This window comes from Vicugna pacos, chromosome 12, assembly GCF_048564905.1.
Source record: "Vicugna pacos chromosome 12, VicPac4, whole genome shotgun sequence".
Lineage (NCBI taxonomy): Eukaryota > Metazoa > Chordata > Mammalia > Artiodactyla > Camelidae > Vicugna > Vicugna pacos.
The window spans coordinates 631,111-654,007 of NC_132998.1; the positions used below are offsets into that span (position 1 = coordinate 631,111).

The 22,897-nt window shown below is 37.2% G+C and overlaps 1 protein-coding gene across 2 annotated transcripts in view; it reads right to left on the reverse strand.

Annotated features, from left to right (window-relative positions):
- LOC102537046 (SAP domain-containing ribonucleoprotein) overlaps window positions 1-22,897 on the reverse strand; it is a 46,557-nt gene that overhangs the window by 11,928 nt on the left and 11,732 nt on the right. For both annotated transcript variants that reach the window (XR_001460502.3, XM_006218549.4), the window contains exons 5-9: window positions 20,878-20,929; window positions 19,951-20,024; window positions 19,470-19,498; window positions 17,115-17,140; window positions 15,883-15,951 (exon numbers count right to left, since the gene is read on the reverse strand). Coding sequence is in view for 1 of the 2 variants with exons in the window: in XM_006218549.4 (XP_006218611.1) it covers window positions 15,883-15,951; window positions 17,115-17,140; window positions 19,470-19,498; window positions 19,951-20,024; window positions 20,878-20,929 (250 nt within the window). In the remaining variant the exon portion in view is untranslated. The remainder of the gene's footprint in view (window positions 1-15,882; window positions 15,952-17,114; window positions 17,141-19,469; window positions 19,499-19,950; window positions 20,025-20,877; window positions 20,930-22,897) is intronic.

Sequence of the window (22,897 nt, forward strand, 5' to 3'; positions counted from 1 at the left end):
CACTGTATTTTTCATCATGGAACAAGATAGTTCTAAACTGTGTCCTTCAGAAGATATCTTTCACTTTTCTTCTTGTTTCCCTTTCATATTTGGCAAATCCTCAGACAATATAAGGAAAATGATACCTGCTGAGGGAAAAGACTGAGACATTCCAGGCTGCCCCAAGATACAAATTACATGTGTGAAAGTGCTTGGTACACAGAAACTATCATATAAGTATTCAATTTGTATTGCTTCCTCGTGTTCCTTGAAATAAAGTCAGAGACCACCAACAAAATTTTGCAGCTAACAATGCCATTCATTCTTCTTCTACACTAGAAGTGAAGTCATCAAAGAATCATACTCATTACCAAGGCAACAAGGAAATTCCCTTTAGTTGCAGAGCAAATGATAGACAATTAGATTTAGCGTTTAAGTGTAGCAGAATAGTAACTGGACAAAACTCCAGGTACTATTAACCATCTTCTCTTTCTAGATCTGACCTCTAACTCTGCAGACCTAATCCTAGATACTCTAAAGGCCCCTGGGGAATTGCTTTCACTGATTTACACATCAGTTTCTAACAACATTTTCAGTAACACTGAAATCATAAAATTAAATCATTCATTCACTAGTCATTCAAATATCCACTGAGAGTCTACTTTGGGTCAGGCACTGTTCCAGTCCTAGGAACAGAAATATGAATAAGACAAAGATCCTTAACCTCATGAGCCTTATGAATTCACAAGTGAGTTACAATACAGATGTGTGCCACTGTTCATTACACTACTGCATTATGGGGACCCATGGGGAAATTTTCTTTCCCATTCCCAGACCCCAAATAATTATACTTTTGCTGAGCAACTTGTTAGTTTTTACATTCTGAACGCTGTGAATCATTGTAAACAGTACAACTGTGTTTTTCTTCCTATTGACTACTATAAAGTTTGGAGCAAAATGTGTGGCCTGTCTCTGTCAAGTGGTTTTGAAAATATTTCTATTAGAAAGGTTGAAGTGAGAAACATGAGATCAAAAGATGGAGATCAAACACCCAGATCCAGAGGTAGAAGCTTAGAAGACAAGATGAAGTACAGATAATCACAGGATTGCTACTGGCCCTTTCAGAACTTATTTCTCTCTAAATATAATTGGATTAATTTAAAGAAACTTCAACGCCCCAAGAAGGAAAAAGAGAGGGGATAGAAATACAAGGTTATAGCTAGAAATTTTTAATTAAGGGCTCTTGTCAATGGTTTCCATGGCATATACACTGTAGCCAGGAATTAAGTCCCAAGTGGAAGATCAGCTGCAACAACTGGCAGCCAGTTGATTATGACAGATACTTTCTAAAGTGACTGCCTCTTATTATGGCAAAGAGTACCATGGATTAATCTCTACCCAAAATGGAGTTCCAGCTTTATCTTCCAAACCCAACTTGTGTCTCCAAGATTCAAATTCAAGTGAACATTTTTCAAAAACAGTAATTACTAATTTTATCTTGAATACAATAAAGAATAACACTCCAAGCTTAGTGTGCTAGGGTTATTTGCGCCACCAAAAGGAGTCCACTTTGATTTAATTAGCACCCCACAGGTTGTGTGCTAAAGCATTCACCTTCTTCAGTCTTACTACCAGGGCCACCCACTCTGGATCATAAAGAGAAACTAGGAGAAACAAAACAGTGACCCAAATGTAACCCAGGCTTATTTAGGGGATTTGAACTTGGTAAATCCCAAAACACAAAGCAAGAGTATTTACTGAATTCAAATAAGAGATATCCTCACTATTCTCACAGGAAATCAAAAGAATTAACCAAGTCAGGTATTTTTCCTGGTCAGTACAACAAGCTCACTCATTCATCATCCCTTCTTATACTGTATGTGAGGAGCAGAAATTCCAATGTAAACAATTCAGTCAGAGATATCCTCACAAGTAGAAAGGGGGATTTCAAGGAAGCTCAGGTACTACTCTGAGTTGGAACTGGCCCTTCTGCTATAGCTGTTTTAATGACTGAGCTCCTATTCACATCCAACACTGTTCAATGTAAAAGTCTCATATATATTCCCAACAGCACCTAAACCATGCCACTTTATTCATCTCACTTTAACAGTTATTTTCTCAGAAGTCTTTTCCCTGGAGTGATGGAAGAGAGGCTGACAGTGAGCTAAAAATGATCACAGCTTGCAAAAATAAACAAGTAATTGCCCCCTTTTGTAAATGAATTTTGTAAATACCAAGATGTTAATAATTCTCAGGCCAATCTGATTTTCCAAGGGAATGTAAGAGTGAAGCAAAAAGGAAGAGAGGGGGCCTTATGATGACTTTCCTGACTTTCACTGCCACATGACTGATGGTAGGATGAAAAGCAGAGCCTGGGGGCTTTCAGGCGATGGTAGATTAATAATGACATGGCCTTGACTTCCCAGAGGTAAAGGTTATGAAACACTCCAGGGTAAGTGGGCTTCCAATTTCATACTCTCGGGGTGAGCGACAGCAACTGATGGTTTTTCTCTCAGAAACACTTCAATGCTTAAACACACAGCTGTCACCTCCCTGCCCCAGTTTCTGCAATTCATTTGAACATGTTTACTCCTGAGCCTTTACACCAGCCAGATCACAGAACATGGGGTGGTCCTAGAAACCAATGCACAGTCTAAAGGTGAAGGACTGGACTAACAGAGGGTATGCCATCTTAACATATACATAGTAAAGAAATACTCTAACACTCCTGCACACACACATAACATACTTCCCAATGCAATAATCTTACCTACTCACAACAATCTTTACACTGTTAAGATCAGAATCAACTTTCTAGGGCCACAAGGGTACCAGGAACTGTAAAACTACATCAGAATTAGAGACCACTAGGAACTGCATCTTCTATCTTTACAGTATTTGAAGCCCCAATATATACTCGGCTCAGAACCAAACACTCTTCTGGGTCACTGGCTCCCATTACTTTTTCTCTCTTATCCACATCAAGCTTTTCCCCTTGACCCCCACTCCTCCCCAGACCCGGGGAGGTCGTCTCGGTCTTGCTCTAGCTGACTGTAGGACAAAGCAAGGAAGGTGGAGGAAATGAAGGCTTCACACTTGAGACACTTGGAAATCAAGTTTCTATTAAAAGTCCCCACCTCCCTCTCTTAAAAGCCAGGAAGCTGCTGCTTTTAAGGATAAGTGATGCAGAGCTTGGCAGAAATGTCAAGAAATCAGTAGAGGGAAGCTAAAAACTTTCAAGAGGAGGTGAATTCTGTCTTCACGAAAATATACAAAGAATGAAAGACGACCGTTACCTGAGCATTCAGAAATTTATAATAAGCGCTAGGAAAATAGGTTCTTTTCACCTGTAATATCTTAAAATGCAGATTTCTGGCTTCACCTCAACCTAAAAAATCTGAATCTCGAAAGGTAGAACCTAGGGAACTGTAAGGGACCACTAAGACCCTTAGGTGCAGCAATAGTTAGGAACAACTGCAAAAGGCTTTGATAAAGTATAGGGGGAAAAAAATTCTTGTTAAGACCAAATAAGGCTGCTATTCCACTCCAATTTCCCCCCGAAAACACTGGGGGCCTTCCAAAAAAGCTTATGCTTCCTGCAAACAGGTTATCTCAGCTGCAAAGATGTGAAGGGAAAAAGAAAGCTACTAAGGTATCACTGCTGGCTCAAAGGCACACATCTGTCTTGCTGCCTTCCTAGAATTAAAATAGAGAAACAGACTCTTTTATCAGGGGAGTTTAATACAGGAAGAACGCGTCAAAATAAGATCAGGGAACACCTCAGGTGTGTGGGGAAAAAGAGAGGCAACTAGTTTCAAGCACACAAAGGTATTTTTTTCTATAGAACTGACACAGGGGAAGAGGGAGAGTATCAATAAAGTGGAGAACAGACAGGAGAACAGATGGCTTTTGTCTTAAGGCTCATGTGTTTTGCTAGTTCATTTAGAGCACTAAAGAGGTCCAACATCATGTAAGGCCCATCTCTCACCTTATAGGTCTGTTAATTTCCAATTGTTCTTCCTCCTGAACAATTATATACCTTAAGCATAAGCATGGTAGTGAAAATTCTATAACTGCCTCCTCTACTCTACACCCCAATAAACTCCTCACAAATAAATATTTTCTAATATCCAAACACTAAGCACTTCAAATATAATCTCCTTCTCAATAACACATCTTCATTGTTAGGAATTTAAACGTTCAATATTTGATATAAACTCTAAATGTAGAACACTCTGAAAATACATTTCTATATCTGTCCTAAGAATCTGCTCTGGGGATGAGAAGGTATAAATACATTAAATACTACCTTTAAAAATATGTGAACAAAGTAGCAAAGGAAAAGGAAGGGAGGAAAGGAGTTAGCGTTTTCTAGATCTTAACAAGGGACCTCAGATTTTATTAAAAAAAAAAAAAACAGGGCCTTTGCTAGTTTGCAAACATCACCACCAAGTATCCCCCTATAAAACACCTAATCTGATACCCTACCCCTGCCTCATCACCATCTCCATCTCCAAAATACTACAGGATGTCATCTGACCTGCTTCAGCTTTCAGGCATGAAAGCAACTTTACTATTTTGGTGAAAACATAAGAAAATGAATTATCATGTAATTATTAACCCTTACTTGAACTGAATCCATATGTATTTTTTAAAATGTTACTTCTCCTGAAAGAAAAATACCATATATCACTCATACGTGGAATCTAAAAAAGAAAAAAGAAAAGAGGACACTAATGTACTCATCTACAAATGAAACAGACTCACAGATACAGTAAACATTCCTATGGTTACCAGGAAAAGCGGGTGGGAAGGGATAAATTTGGGGGTTGGAGATTTGCAAATGTTAACCACCATATATAAAAATAGATAAAAAAAAATTCTTCTATATAGCACAGGGAACTACATTCAATATCTTGTAATAACCTTTAACAGAGAAGAATATGAAAACAAATATATGTATATGTATGCATGACAGGGACATTATGCTGCACACTAGAGACTGACACACTGTAAATGACTATACTTCAATTAAAAAAAGTTACCTCTCCTTATCAATACCAGCCCAACAAACAGTATTACTCAAGTATTAGTCTCTCAAGTATTAGAATACATCTTCAACATTCTGACACTGCTACAGCTCTTGTATCGTGAGAAGCCTTTGAACACCAAAATTTCATACTCCCTCCCAAAATTAATAACACACATACCAAAAAACCCAAACCAAAATAAAAAACATTCCACACTTTTCCCTCCCATATAGATTTTGAAGCATGGACAGGCCTGGATTCAGACAGTTAGCTCACATTTCACCATAGCCAGGGAGAGTATCTGGGAGTGTTCAGATACTGCTCTGCTTAGAGAGCCAGGCCAGCTACTGGTCAACGCAAAATTAGACATACAACCAGACATACAATGAGATATAGTATGACTTATGGGTGGCTTTTAAAAGCCTTATGTACTATAGTGGCAATTTTTTAAAACCTGACATTCAAAGAATGATCCCACCCCCAAGAACTTGGTTGGCAAAAACAGCTGAAGGTATTTAAAAGCAAAACAGACTCAACAGAATGCAGCATTCTCCTCCTTTTCCAGGCTATGTTCACTCTTGAGGTAAAGACTAAGGGGGTCAACAGAGAAGCATAAAACTCGTTTTTTATGAAATTCATCAGTTCCAACAAATCAGAAAAAGGAATGTAAAGACATTAGTGGGGGTGGGGTATCAAGCAGAGGAGACAGAAAAGAGAATAAATTTTTTTTCTTACTACAAACTTTTTTACCTTCAGTTTTTTGGGGTTCAAATTCAATGAATGAAATGAGAGAGAGAAAAATAAAATGAAATGGTACAAGATGCTAGTGGTCTCAACCATGTACCTTATGGAAGTACAACCCTCTATCAGAAACTTCACAGAGATCCAATTTATAGTAAACAGGGCAAATACCAATCATAAATGCTAGTATAGCACCAAAAATTTCGTTGTGTTTCCCCCAATTTTTAAAGATTTTCCTCTTAAAGTGATCAAGTTATATTCCTAACATTTCTTGCCAATTTTCTTATGTACACAGCCAGGTAAAAAGTATATGTTTGAGGTTTAGGGCATAGAGGGAGGGTAGAAGAAGTTGAGCAAAGAAAACCCTGACTCCTATTTCTCCTGTTAAAATTAGAACATATTTTCAAGAGCCCTGGACAGGAGAGAGAAAAATTCCATTCTGCCTCTTTGCTCTTCCAAATTCCTATAGCCAAGTGGTTCAACAGCAGTTGAATGGCACACATAAAGACATCATTGATTGGAACCATAATAGAAGGGAATGAGAAGAGAGGGTGGGGGGGGGGAAGTGGGAAGGGAAGGAGGTAAAGATGTATTTGTGTTACAGACAAAAGATAAGTTCTGTTCCTCAGCAGGGACAAATGAAGAACCAGATGAGGGGATAAACTGAGGTCAGAGAGTTTTCCCTATTGTTTCCTCTTTGAACAGCTCCTTCACCACTCCCTCAAGGTTTGTTCCAGTGGGTGGCTGGAAAAACTGCAGCATATGTGTTATCTTAGAGGAGGAGGCAGAAGGGGAAAAAAAAACCCCAAATACTTATTTTCAAATTATTATGAATTAGAAGGGGATTTAAAGGACTGGTTAAATTTTAGTTGGGCTCTGAAAAGCTCCCAGAAATGCTGAGGACTATGTGGGCTTGGATTTTGGCTTTTCTGAAATTCATCTTCTCTGATGGCCACTCTCAAATGCCATCTCTATCTACTATATAACCTGTTCTTATCTTCTCTTCTTGTTGGTTAATGTAAGTTAGAAGAACACAATTTTGCAAGTGGAAGAAGCATTTTTTGAGACAATGACAATCTAGGATGAAGGAGGAGGGACGGAAATTTACCCCAAAGCCCTTCATCTATTAAATACAATGACTAAGAGGATCTACACTGATGTTTCTCCATCTACAATCCTACTATTTTTCTTATTCTCATAGGGCACCATGAGAAAAGAGAATAGAGAATTAAGTGTTGCACTTGGCCTAAGTACTGCTGCTTGAGTACACGTGAATGGAAAGAACCCAAACCTACCCAGAATGCTATTTTTCCAACTTATCCTGTGATCTAAATCTTCTACCTTCTATTCCTTTAAAAAATATTCTACCAAACTTCTTGCCATAGCTTACGAAGGTTCCTCAGGTTCTTACAGCTCCGTGCTGGCAATGTCCTATGCATGTCCTACAAGTCTTCCTTTGGAAAAGGTTTGTATACACACACTTAAACTCTCTAACAAATCCTAATTACAGACCTTGTGGGAAGGCTGATGACCAACATCTAATTCTATAGTGTGAACTTCCTTCTCTTCACATCCCTTCACTGGCTAACCTCTATACCAAAACTCACTGCTGAAGGGAGAAACAAACATTCTTCATCTCCTTTAGATGGTGGGATGCAATCTCAATAGAATCAAACAGGCCTTCCAGAAGAGAGCGAATGGAGATAAGCCCATCATCAGTTAGCCACAATGAAATTTGTAGACACTGGTGCCCTCCTGTGCTTGGAACTGACTCTTCTTTGTCCTAGCTTCCTCTTTGATATCTCAACACATTTCTGCGACAAGCTCCTCAGAATCAAGGCAGGTCCAACATCTCTCACTCTGAAGTGGTTCATCCCCAGCAATACAAAAGGTTCATGAAACTAATCACTGCAGCCTGAGAATCTTCTAGCTACCAGCCTCAACAAGAAGACAGTACAGGGATATTTATTTTCAACCTTTTTATATTCTGACACTGTGTAACACAGTACATTCATCAGGGAAGATACTGGAAAATCACAAATCTGGAAAAAGTAGTCTTTAGGGTTTACAGGCCTTAAGATAACTCATCAGGACAGTTACTTATATGAAGAACTACAAGTAAGGAAAACTCAGTGATATCCTAGTAGAGAAGGAAGATGTATTAAGGTCAATATTTTCAACTACTAATCAAAAATCAAGAAGCAGTAACATATCCCTCACATTCTCAGGGAAGAAGAGTATAAACCATACTTCGGTTTTCTGCTTAATGCTTGGGCTTGGTTTTGTTTGTTTTAAATACTTACCTAACTGGATTTCCTGTAACTTCCTAAAGTATCAAGTTTCACTGTCCCAAATGTGTCAATGTTTGAAAACAAACCAAAAAAACCCAATCCACTCAAATCAGCTACATCAAGTTAACAATACAACTATAAGCCCAGACTTCGTTTTTACCAAAACATCCTATGACCAGCATATATTAACTGAGCTGGCTTCCCATCTATTTCCTCTATCCATCTCTCACTCCTTTTAGAGATGAATTTCTTATGTGCCAGGCCATGTGCTGTCCATCACCAATAGGGACTAACCCAAGCACTACTTCTCTTGGGAGGCGTGGAAAACTAACTGACAGAGAAAAAAAAAACCACCAGTCAAGCACAAGGTTGAAAACTTAGCTGGGGATCAATCAGAACCAACCAGGCAGAGGTTATTTATCTGCGTTTTGTTTTGAGGGGGTGGAAGGTTTCTCAGTCCATGGTCACTATGAGGCTTATATGAGAAAAGGCATGCCATTCTATCCTCAAATAGTCCAAAGAGTTGGAGGAGACAATTTACAGCCTCTTGTGTAAAAAAATGTCTATAAATGCCAGCGCCATTCTTTGCCCTGTCACTTCCCATTATCCTAAACCAACAGGATTCTATTCACTGAGACTTGAGCTGGAAACATGAACGGGCAGGCCTTTCTTGGGCAGGGGGAAAGGGGGAAGATGATGGGGGGAGGTGTGGTAGCCAGATTTCTTTAAGTTTCTGTGTACTGCTTAATATGTATAGTGCACTAGTGGAGCTGAAAATTGAAATATATGTGCTCAGTCAGCCTAGGAAGAACAGCAGAAATTTGATATCTTCAAATTTATAATATGCTGAAGTCACATATTTAAAATATGAAGAGGAGATGGGCAGACTGTGACAGTTAGGAAAAAAATCTGTCATTAATACTATTTATTGATCTATGGCTCACTCCTCTCACACATCCTGTCTCTTTATTACATCCAGTGCAGCAGAATCTACTGAAGAGAAATCAACCAAGCAATCAGGGCCTTACGCTGGATCAAGCAAACACGCCATGCACTGGAGATGGTAAGAGGTAGGTCTCTCATTGCCCCTTTTAGGATACTAGGATGAAGAAGAGGTTATCTTCACATCACCTATTAACTTCCACTATCTGTACCATATCTAACTGAATGAGATTTGTGCCTAGAGAATTGTACAACTTAAAGACAGATGACCCAACACACAGGAGGAGGCTATACTTGAACCCAGGACCCCAGGATGAGATGAATATTAAGTGTGCTGATCTGGCTGTTCCATAAATACAAATTTAATCACATCATTTACCTCTAGCCAACCAAGTACTAGGCAGCAAATCATTTCTGACAATAGAGAACTGTTAAACACAAGACTCTAAACCAACCAACTCTAACTGAAAATATAGCCAGGTGCAATTTCAGGATTTGGGTCTAGAACACTAAGTTCTACCAAAAAAAGTTACTTGAAAAAAAGAACACTTTCTTTTCTTATCTCCTATTCCCTTTTCTCCAACTTTTCTCCTTTTACAAATCTACTCTCAAACTGCTTATATTTTACAAATACTAAAGAATTCTGGGCTATGGAAACAATGGTCCAAATATGCGGTTTGATAAATGATCTCTATGCTATGTAAGTATGACAGCTGTGTGGGAGATAAAAGATAGACTTGAGTCTAATACAAATGTGGCTATTTAAATTTAAGATAATTAGTGGGGAAAGCAGCAGCTCAGTGGTAGAGCACATGTTTAGCGTGCATGAAGTCCTGCGTTCAATCCCCAGTACCTCCATTTAAAAATATTATTTTAAAAAGTTAAAAAAATAAGATAATTAAAGATTCCGTTCCTCAGTCACACTAGCTACATTTCAAGTGGTCAACCACCATATGTGGCTAATAACTAGAGTACAGGCACACCTTGTTTTACTGTGCTTCGATTCACTGCATGTCACAGACATCGTACTTCTTACAAATTTAAAGTCTGTGGCAACCCTATGTTGAGCAAGTCTATTGGAGACATTTTTTGAACAGCCATTTGCTCATTTTATGTCTCTTGTATCGTATTTTGGTAATCCCTGCAATATTTAAAACTTTTTCATGATTATTATACTTATGGGGATATGTGATCAGTGACCTGTGACGTTATTATTCTAATTGTTTTGGGGTGCCACTAACTATGCCCATATAAGACAGTGAACTTAATAAATGTGTGTGATCTGACTGCTCCACCAACCAGCCACTCCCCTGTCTCTTTCCCTCTTCCTGGGCCACCCTATTCCCTCAGATACAATATGGAAATTAGGCCAATTAATGACCCTACAATGGTGTCCAGGTGTTTGAGTGAAAGGAAGAGTTGCATGTTTCTCACTCTAAATCAAAAGCTAGAAATGATTAAGTTTAAGGAAGAAGGTATGTCAAAAGCTGTAACAGGCAAAAAGCTAGGCCCTCTTGTACTAAACAGCCAAGCTGTGAATGCAAAGGAAAGTTCTTGAAGGAAATTAAAAGTGCTATTCCAGTGAACATTAGAATGATAAGAGAGTGAAACAGCCTTATTTCTGATGTGAAGAAAGTTTAAGTGGTTTAGATAAAAGATCAAACCAGCCATAATATTCCCTTAAACCAAAGCCTAACCCATGGCAAGGCCCTAACTCTCTTTAATTCTATGAAGGCTGCTGAGAGGTGAGAAAGCTGCAGAAGTCTGAACCAAGCAGAGCTTGGTTCATGAGGTTTAAGAAGCTGCATTCATAACATAAAAGTGCAAGGTGAGGCAGCAAGCGCTGATACAGAAGCTGCAATAAGTTATCTAGAAGACTGAGTTAAGATAATTAATGAAGGTGGCTATACAAAACAACAGATTTTCAATGAAGACGAAACAGCCTTATACTGGAAGAAGATGCCACCTAGGACTTTTGCAGTTAAAGAGCAGAAGTTAATGCCTGGCTTCAAAGCTTCAAAGGACAGGCAGACTCCCTTGCAAAGGGCTAACACAGCTGGTGATTTTAAGCTAATGCTCATTTACCATTCTGAAAATCCTAGGGCTCTGCATGTGCTCTATACATGGAACAACAAAGCCTGGATGACAGCATATCTGCTTACAACATGGTTTACTGAATATTTTAAGCTCATTGTTCAGACCTATAGCTCAGGAAAAAAAGATTCTTTTCAAAATATTGCTGCTCGTTGACAATGCACCTGGTCACCCAAGAGCTCTGATGGAGATGTTCAGTGAGATTAATGTTGTTTCCACACTTGCTAATACAACATCCCTTCTGCATTCTTTGGATCAAGGAGTAATTGTAACTTTCAAGTCTTATTATTTAAGAAATACTTTTCATAAGACTACAGCCATCACACATAGTGATTCCTTTGATGGATCTGGGCAAACTGAAAACTTTCTGGAAAGGATTCTACATTCTAGATGCCATTAGGAATATCTGTGATTTCACAGGAAGAGGTCAGAATATCAAGTTTAACAGCAAGCTGAAAAGAGTTGATTTGAACCCTCATGGATGACTCTGAGGGGTTCAAGACTTCAGTGGAGGAAGTAACTGCAGATGTGGTGTAAATAGCAAAAGGACTAGAATCAGAAGTTGAGCATGAAGATGGGATTGAATTGCTACAATTCATTGCAAAACTTGAATGGATGAGGAGTTGCTTGTTATGGATAAGCAAAGAAAGTCATTTCTTGAGATGGAATATACTCCTGGGAAGATGCTGTGAAGACTACTGAAATGACAACACAGGATTTAGAATATTCTATAAACTTAGCTGATAAAGCAGCAGTTGGGTTTAAGAGGGCTGACTCCAGTTCTGAAAGAACTACTGTGGGCAAGATGGTATCAAACACCACTGCATGTTACAGAGAAATCATTTGTGACAGGAAGAGTCAGTCAACTGAACCTCACTGGCAAATGTCACCGTTGTCTTATTTTTAAGAAACTGCTACAGCCACCTCAACCTTCAGCAACCACCATCCCGATCACAGTCAGCAGCCTTCCATGGCAAAAAGATTACAACTCACTGAAGGCTCATATGATTGTTAGCATTTTTTTAGGAATAAAGTATTTTGTGTGTGTATATATATATCTATATATATATATACACACACATATTTATATATATGTATGTATATATTTATTGAAGTATAGTCGGTTTATAATGTGTCAATTTCTGATGTACAGCACAATACTTCAGTCATATAGGAATATACATATAATCACTGTCATATTTTTTTTCACCATAGGTTACCACAAGATATTGAATACAGTTCCCTGTGCTATACAGTGTAATTCAATAAAGTATTTTTAAATTTAGGTATGTATATTGTTTTTTTTTATTCATGGCTCACTTTATTGCAATATTCACTGTACTTTGGTGGTCTGGAACTGAATCTGAAACATTTCCAAAGTATGCCTGTATTAGATAACACAGATTATTCAATAGAACAATATTCTACAGAATATTCCCATCATCACAGAAAGTTCCACTGAATGGTGATGATCTAGATAGCAAAATACCAGCATTTCTGGAACATTTTAATGGTTTATGTGAAGCAAATTAGGGCAAATTGTTAAAATTAGGATGGTTCTGAAAATCAGGATTTATGACTAATGTAAATCGAACCTATCTCAGAAAGTCATAAGTCTCCAAGTGGTTCTTGGAAGAAATCATATATACTCTTAACACAGTGTAATTCAAAACGTGGTCTGCCTTTAGCGCTGTTTGTTACCAGTCGGCAGTAAGTCCAGAAATTGAGAGTGTTTAGAAATTTACGAAGCAACTTAACATTGCTTTGACATTTTTATTGTATTTTACAAAAGTACCACTCTACAATTAATTGGAAATTTTAAAAACTAGTCTTTTGCCACAGAACTGGAGAAGCACTACTCTAGAACACGTGTGACAATGAATGTTATTAAAGAACAGAGCTCATATAGTCAGTTCTTCCAATTACCATTATCTCATCATAACTTCAGAATTTAAAACAGGAACTGAAATCTTATCAATGATCAACTAAAACACAGAAGTTAATTGACTCAAAGTGATAAAACCAGTTGGCCAACAGAACTGAACTAAGAAAACTAACATTTATTGAGGGTCAAAGTGTAACCATGTAGATAATTGCAAATATACAATTATTTATTCTTTGCAAACACAGTGTTAGGTATTATTTCCAGTTTTACAGATGAGGATCAAAGAAGTTTAGTAATTTGCTCAAAGTCACAAAATTTGCTGGAAGTTAATAAATGTACCTCTTCATGTTTTACTCAGCCTCCTGTGGAGGCTAAAAAGAGATCAAATACACAGAAAGATTCCAGGAAAGGGAAAAGACAAGACTGATATCCCTGTATAACTCAGGTGGACAGTATAAAGTGAAGAACAAATTCCTCTCTAAATAAAAATTTTATTTACAAACCGTAAATAGACTCACAGATACAAAAAACAAACTGTGGTTACCGGGGGGAAGGCGGGGGGTGGTGGTAGATAAGATTAGGAGTTTGAGATTAACAGATACACATTACTATATATAAAATAGATAAACAACAAGCACCTACTGTATAGCACAGGGAACTATATTCAATTTCTTGTAATGAGCAGTAATAGAAAAGAAACTGAAAAAATATACATGAATGTATGTGTATGTATACTGAATCGCTTTGCTGTACACTTGAAACTAACATTGTAAACTGACTACACTTCAATAAAAAATAATTAAACAAGTTTATACTGTACAGCACAGGCAACTATATTCAATATCTTGTAGTAACCTACAATGAAAAAGAATATGAAAATACATATGTATGACTGAAACATTAAACAGTATATCAGAAACTGACACAACATTGTAAACTGACTATATTTCAATTAAAAAAAAAGAATTTTAAAAAACTCCAGGGGGCAGGGTATAGCTCACTGGTAGAGTGCATGCTTAGCATGCACAGCATGCAGGAGGTCCTGAGTTCAATCCCCAGTACCTTCTCTAAAAATCAATAAATAAACCTAATTATGCACCCCCCATCAAAACACAAAAAATAAATTAAAAAATTTTTTAATAAAAAATTAAAAAACCCCAAATTCCTCTCAGGAATGTGTCCATATGAGCTAAGGAGCAGGAGATATGATGTTCAATATTGTTAATTTTGATGGAATACACAATGTATGGCTGTAAGCATAACTGATGCCATCCTAGGTCCATTTAGTTCCTCTTGTCCTTCCACTGACCCTACCTAGGACTATATTGTGTAATAAACCTCTTCTCTGTCATCAAGGGCTATTTTAGTAGATATTAATGATCATTAGGTCTAGGTGGCCTCTATGCTCTGTTAGTCTTTAAACAACAATGAAGACCTTTGCTGACATACTCCCAGTGTCCCCGAAACTAGTTACCCATTCATAAATCTTGACTTCCCATTTCCAAGCATGTACCCACAAACCCTAGGTTAACTATAAAACTGTCCCAATAGTCCTTCAGCAGTGCAGAGTGCAGCTGCAAATGCTTCCGGATTGTTGTGTAACCGATCCTATCCTACGAGTAAGCTACCCTATAATAAACTGATTCACTGATTATATGGAGCTGCATGTCTCATTTTTTGTTCTCAAGGTAACTTCTCAGTTCAGTGGGTACCTTTTGTTCCCCTCCGCCCTCCAAAACACAAACTCAACAATTCCCTATGGGAGTCAAGTTACTGCTGAGATTCTCAAAATACTTAGCCCTCATATACAAAAAAAGGAAACAGATGACAACTAGGGCCACAAATCCAAGGAACCCTTCCCCCTGACCATCTAGCAAAACACAAATGACTTTTGGTTTATAACAGTTCTTCCCAATTAAGCTGCATATGGCTTGAATCATATACTCTGCCTACCTCTCAACTCCTAACTTATTTCATATAAACTACCAAATACTCCTACTGACCACCTATGGTCTCAGTGTCAACCTGGGTACACAGATCTGATGCTGTATTTCTGGTAAACATAAAAAAATGTAACCCAAAGGGAAGGAAGATGAAGCACAGTTGTGTTCAAGATTATGAGTCCCATAGAGACACAACTAGTGTTCACTTTTATGTGCTGCTTTTTTTTTTTTTGAACAAAACTATAACTACTATCAGGTCAGTTTTTTTCAATGGATTTCCAGGGAGGTAAATGCTTCTATATCCAAATGGGAAATAATTCTTTTTTTCCCCAATGACGGTTTTTCTGGTTTGAAATAGTCTTCCCTTAACCCTACCACCACTTCAAACAAGAAACATGTTCTCATTCCCACAGAAGAAAGATTAAGAGACTACCTGGCTCTAGGCAAACAGGAGAGTCCTCAGCATTTTCTCCAATGTGCCTAGCAAAACTCCAAACACAACAATGCCCTGTAGGACTGATTTACCCACCCAGCATGGTGCCAACAAAGTTATCTTGCTTAAACTTAATAGTATCAGTTAGCAGAGGGGCAGAAAGAATGAAATAACTTTCTCAATTTTGTTCCACAGAACCTCCAAATTTTGTTTCTAGGTACTTTTGACCTAAAGACAGGATTGTCTTCCCCTGATTATTCAATTTCCATTATGCCTACATCACAAGTTAAAGCAGATGTAACAAGTTTTAAAATCACTGAAATCAACATCTTGACCAGCCTGCATGGAAGCTTTGAAAACAATCTGTGGGAAAAACAATTAGCTTTGTGAAACAATTCCCAAATGCAATCAATAGTCAGTGAGAGGAAGTAATAGTAAAAGGAGGGCATTAAATGATGTGCTGAGCAGCCAACTCTATACTCAGGACAGTCATTTCCAGACTATGAGCCCCAAAGGCTGTAATATTGCAAAAACAGTATCTTACCTTTCTGGAGATTGAAGAGACGTTCAAACCAAATCTTTGAGCTCTTTCTTTTAGCTTATCCATGTTAACCTACAAAAACATAGGAAAAAAATTTTAAGAATCAAAACAGAAAATATGGAAAGCATAAACTATGGTCCAAAGCTAAGAGTTCAAGTAAGCCTACACACAGATACCCTATGTGCCACTAATCTACGCCACTAATTATTAAAAGGCCTCTCCTGGAATGCAGTGAAAGATTCAGCCCTGCCTCCTTCATTTATCAAAGGTGGCAAGACCCCAAGGAGGGTATAAGATCAAAGTAGGCCAAATACTGCTTGAAAAAGCAAACAAATGTCTAAATCATCACCTCCAAACAAGTCCATCATTCACAGTCCAAAACTGTTAATTCCTATATACAGTCTTGGCAAGTAGTTCTTAACTACCTCCTAGCAAAGAGAAACTATCACTGCAGTTATCCTTGCTTCAGAAGATAAATCTACTACCAGTACCCAACTCAATTTTATTCCTTACTTTTTCTTGGAAGCCCTGACATGTAAGACTTATCATAAGGACATTTGGGACATTTTCATTACTACTACTGTTCTAATTACTACTACTACCACCACCACTACTATTACCACTACCACTACTACCACTACAACATTTCGCCTTCACTTACAGTATTGATCTATAACCCCAAGAGCAGGATTTCATAATGCTGAATATAGTTTGCAGCATTTATTCCCATTTTCTAAATATGCTGAATAGTCATAATGGCCCAGAAGGGATCTTATTCTACTAGTCTTTATTCCCTGGTTTTATATTTAATAATTAGTGTTGAAAATTCCCAGTATCTACAAATAGAACTCATAAGTTGCTTCCATAGATTCTCTTGTGGTAATTAAGAACCAGACATTATTCAAAGCCATTGGTTGAGGCCTAAAAACTCCAGTACCATAAAACAAAGAGCTACATGGACTGTCCTCAAGCTAACAAAATCTACCCACTTTTTTTTCCCAAGAGGAGTGGCAGGAAGAAAGAGATCTATAATGACTTTGAAGATGCAGCAATTTTCCCAACCTCTCAGTACCTCAAACAATTCTTTTTATTCAGGACATAAAACACTGCACTGAAAACAGTCACCAAACTCCTATGATCTCAATTTCCTCTTATCTGGGGAGAAGTAAATCTCTAACTTTAACTGTACAGAGTTAAGATTTGGCACTCAGGGTTGAGAAAAAAAAATTTCTTACCATAGGCTTAGTGTCAGATGACAGGCCTAAAGAAGTAAATTAAAAAGGTTTATTTAATATTTTTAAAAGTTGTAAAGAAAGTTGACAGTCTTCAAATCAAGTGAGACAGCACAGAAATCATATATAGGATAAATATCCTTTATCCTATGAAGGGAAAGAAAAGGCAGAAATTATATCTAGAGATCATGTCTGCATTCATTGCTGATGGGAACATAAAAGAGTACAGCCGCTTTGGAAAACATTTTGATGGTTCCTCAAAAAGTTAAACATGGAGTTTACCATATGACCTAGCAATCTGACTCCTAGGTAACTCCCCGAGAAATGAAAATATATATCTACACAAAAATTCAGATATGAATGTTCACAGTAGCATTATCCATAGTAGCCAAAAAGTGAAAATAACCCAAATGTACACTAACTGATGGAAAGATAAAATGTGGTATATCAGTACAACACAGTATTATCCAATAATAAAAAGAAAGGAAGTAATGACATATCCTAAAACATGGATGAACCCTGAATACATTACGTTAAGTGAAAGAAGGCAGTCACCAAAGACCATGAATTACGAGATACCATTTATATGAAGGCAAATTTATATATACAGAAAAAATTTAGTGGTTGCTTGCTGGAGGTTGGGGGGGAGGTGATGAGTAAAACTGCTAATGGGTACGGGGTTTCTTTTTGGAGTGATGAATATGCCCTAAAATTAGACTGTGATGATGGTTACACAATCCTGTGAATATATAAAAAACACTGAATTGCATACTTTAAATGGATGAGCTGTATGACATAGGAATTATATCTCAATAAAGCTGTTTTAAAAAAGAGAAAGACACTATATCTGGACAAAAGAGCACAGCCACTATCATAACGAGTTAAAATCATGATCTCTTAAAGCCAATGTTCGGTCCTGAAATTATCACTAGTAAGTAGTATACTGGCCTATAGGCCCAACCCCAATCTAGTCAGTAATTATTTATTTAAAACTTGACAGAATTTTATTTTAAGCAACCTCAATCTTGTAATTGGTTCCCTAATTGTCCACCGTAAACATTCAGGTATGGACTCAACATTTACCATAGCTATTTGCTAGGAACTTTTAAGTATTTTTATGTTCTCACTCATAAAAACAATACTTCCTTTAACTGCTGCCAAATTCTATTCTTTTAAGAGCCACTCTGTAGTTCTCCAGATTATACAGATAGCACTGCAAATGTTATCTTTACATTATTTTATTGACAATCTTCCTTTTCAGGCTAAGTATTAATTTTAACTTTTGTCTTTCTTCAAATAGCACCATCTAATAATGCCTTTAATAATTTTTATTGTACCATCACCAATCCTATTATCTCTCTCAATGTAACTAAAAGCCAGAAAATATTTTGTTTCTAAAACATGTAGTAACAGTGACCAAAATTTTGCTGGACTTTTATTAAAAAGCATAGCAAAACTCTCTAAGATTTTTGAAGCACATTTTCTTAACAGACTTGAAACTACTAACAGGTCACTAGAAGACTAGATTGGATCAGGAGACTACATTTAAAGTCTCTGAGAAAAGGAACTATGTTCTTTTTAAAAAGTATAACTTTGCTCCCTAATTTATTACAAATATATACTCACTGCAGAAATTTAAAAAACAGGCATTTAAAATTCTACCAACCAGAGATAATGTGTTATCAATTCAGTATATATCCCTCCAATCTTTTTTCCTATCCATAGTGCATTTTTATTACTAAAATAGGAACACACTACAAATATTATTTTATAATGTTTTTTCCATTTATGTGTTTGACAAATATTCTTCAATATAATTTTTAACATCTGCATAGTCTTCAACTGTACTATGATACATATTTATTTAACCAATTCTCTATTGTATATTACATTGTTTCCAATTATTGATAACTATAATGCTGTGATAATCCTTGTGGCTAAGTCTTTAAACATAGCTAAAGTTTTCTCCTTGTAATTTCCTAGAAGGTAAAAGATACTCTCTTCTTCTCTTTGCCACTCACACTAGGCAGTACTAACAATGGGCAGGTACACAGTAATTACATGCTGACTTGTGAAATCAGAATAAATAAGTAAGGTACTAGAAACTTCCCTAAAGATGTCTAAGAAAAGGAAAACAGATGTTGGTGCTTCCTTCTATTCTCTCATAACTTCAGTACCTTCTCTAAATTGCCCAGGAAGGGTTAAGCATGGTTTTACCTAAAGCACAGAGGTGAATATAATAACCGCTTAAAGGCTTCTAGCACTAACAAGTTTACCTTAATTTGGAGAAATGGAATCTGTTGTGCCAAAAAAGTAAGACCATAAAGATAACTTTCTCAGAAGTCTCTGTATTCTTACCTTTTGACGGAACGGAAGAAATCCCAAATCTGTAGAAAGAAAAACAAGCTAAATTTTAGGAAGCTGTTCACACTCTTGGTTGTCTGTCTCCGTGTCAAGTGTACATATGGCACTTCTTGCTTGTGATCTCAAGCCTTGCAATCATTAGCTAATTCTAACAACCCCATGAAAGAGGTCCAGTTGACTCTTTTTCTCACCAAGAGTCCAGAGAATAAACTAAAAGGAAGCCTTATCAGAACTGGGAGTGGCAGTCAGTTCCTGACTTTCACCTATTACAAAAACCCTGTTTGACAATAAAACCCAATCTAGAGCTACTATATTGAATGAGCAGACAAGTCCTGAACAAAGTCAAGAGAGTTATTTCTTTTCGGCAAAGGCCTCTATTTCACTTAAAATCAACAATTATATTTAAAACCTAGGAACACACTTCCTCACCTTCGTATGATCACTATCTCAGGTCCAAAACGATGGGGACACTCACCTAGCTGCTCTGGCAGCTTTCTTACTCTCCAAGCTCACAGGTACATTGAATCGTTCAGCTCTCTTCTGCATTCTCTAAGTGGTAATAGACAAAAGAAGGGGGAGAGAAACACTCATTTTCTGGTTTTCTTCTTTTAAGAGAAAAGTTGTTAAGAGGTGTGTATCTTTAGAACATAAAGAGTAATTTCTTAGGTCTAAACTGAGTTATATTGACAATCTTAGAGGATATCAGGGTGCACCCCTCTCAGGGCTTAACTCAACAGCCCTTTCCAGAAAGCAAACACAAAAAGACTATTATTACATTCATGTCCTCAAAAACAAAAGGGAAGGAATAAAATAAAACCCACATTCTGCATCAAGCCAAGAAGACAAAAGCTGTGTTTGGTTGACCTTTGAAAAGGGATCAAAGGAACAGCTTGGTTCCAACACTAGTTGTACTCTTTCAATTAGAAATGAGGCAGTGTTGTCCTATGCCATCTCTACTTTAAAGGTACAAAAAGAACACAGATCTTGACTGGAACATAGTTTCAGAGATCTTGAGATGGAATTCAGAGAAATTTCAATCTCTCCATCTAGCCAGTAGTAACTTACAAGTGGTATCTTCCCTTGTTACTTTTCAGCTCTTCCAAGGTACAATCCTCCCAAACTCTAATCCTAGTTTGTAAATATCTTAAAAAGAGTTACCACTAAGACCAGAATATTATACACAAAAAGACTAGGGCTTCAAAGGTGACTATGCCAGCCAGAGTATTTTCCCAAATATAGTTAGTTGGTGGAAAAATGTATCAATACCAAAATCTGTCAATATTGATTTTCTGCCTATAAGTAAAATTTTTAAAGTGATGATATAGATAGAATAGAGGCTAAGAAATAGAAAACAAAAACTAAAACATATATATATAGACTGCTCCTCTAAAAGAATACATACCTCTGTTTGTGGTATTTCAGATGTAATTTTTACTACTTTCTTCTCTGCTGCCCTGGAAAAGAAAGAGATTTTCAAAATCAAAAAACTGATATTCTAAACCAAAACCTCAGAATTGTATAAGAATTTACCGGAGTTATATCCTCTGTCCCCTCTCTCTCTGCCTTCCCTTTGACCAAAAAAAACATGAAGCCCATTAGCTCTTCAGTTCCTTAAACTGTCGTCTATTGATAAAGAGTTCAGATAATAGACTAAGATACTTCGCTAGAATATAAGAAAGTAACCAGGAAAGAAGTTAATATACTGGGTGAACGGTAACACTTAAAGGACATTGGAAACCATTTCATTTACCTTTAGGAACTTTAAATGTACTTCTGGAGTAATGACTATTCTTCTAACCCTCATTTAAATACCAGCTCTCAATGTTCATCACAACAGTTAATGAGTGCTCTACAAGGTCTGGTTTCCTTCTTTTACAAATCCCTTATTTCTCCCATGGGGACTCTAGTTCTAGCTGAAACAGTCAAAGTGGGACAAATAAAAATGCCAAAGGGAGTAGAAAGAAAAAAGCCTAAGAGGAGTTTGAATTAGGACAACATGGTAAGTTACTAGTCAAAAGGTTTAAGAGAAAACAAAAGCAGGGGGTGGTGGTGGGGTGGACCAGAGGGGTGGGAGACAAAGTTCGGAAGTACCTAGGATAAATGGAAGGGTATTAACTCTCCACCAAACAACTCCCATAAAACTGTGGGTCATAACCAGTCTCATTAAGGTCCCTCATTTAGGGACATAGGCGGCTTTTGTTCAAATATCCCGGACACTTTTCCCATTTGATGCCCTGAAAGGTAGTAATGGTGTAATAGCATTTTCAGAGGAAGCAATTCTGTAACAGGAACTTACTCTCTCCTCCATCCTTTTGTTGGAAGTCCCTGGACTCACAGATAAGCAATGGGAGCCCCCTGCTGACCATAACTAAGTCCTGCAATATTTAACTGCCTTAGCTTGGGGTGGGGGTGGAAATCAAACTAGAAACAGAGGTATTTCTTTGGAGAACCTCAAGCGAAAAACAAAGCAAAGGGATCTCCTTTTGAATGGTCAAAAGACCTAAATTAGCCCTGTATATTCTGACTTTAAAAGAAATTTCTGAATTCTTTCCATTTCCTGGTCATCCTTCCTTCCCCAACCCTCTGTTTTGTTCAGGCAGAGAGGGCCACTGAAGTTTAATGTTTTACTTGAAGTCCAATGCCATTAAAAAAGCAGTCCTCTCCACCAAACCCCAGGCTAATGACTTCCTCCACATTCCCATCTTAAAGCACAATCATTGTAGCACACCTCATGGCAGAAAGGGAACAAGGAGAGAGGAAGCTTCCTTCTGCTCTGTTCCAACTCCCTCAGGCACAATTAAGCTCAAGCAATAAATACACATTATATTCTGGGACTCATTCTTCTGTTCACTGAGAAGTTTCTCTCCTATCCAGTCATATACAAAACATTCTCCAAAATACAGGGACCCAGAACCTTTCTGTATATACTTTAGTCTAATCACTACTAGCTCTTTAAAAAGCAAAAGCACCCCCTCAACACACACACAATTTCAATTCCCTTGTTTAGAAATTCACTGATAAAATTAAAGCACTTTAAACAAGAGAATTACATATTTTAGATATTTTAAAGATAATGAACTTCTATAAATTTTTAAATTTCATTATTTTTAACCCACACAGGCCAATTATTACTGTATTTACCTCATCTTCCTTCTTGCCCCATTAAGTCCTCAAAACATCTCTATCTTAAAGCTATTCCATTAGGCATTTTCTCAAGGCATTATACCTAGACACTAACCTCCTATGATGGAAGGTAAGTAAATGATTTTAGAAAGCAGTAATATTTGAGAAAATCTAATAAAACATTAAATGCACATCCCCTATGTTGCCTCAAATCCATTGCTAGAAATTTATCCTACGGATACATCTGCATAAATTTAAAACTAGTTGTATAAGGACATGTAGTGCTGCATTTTCTGTAA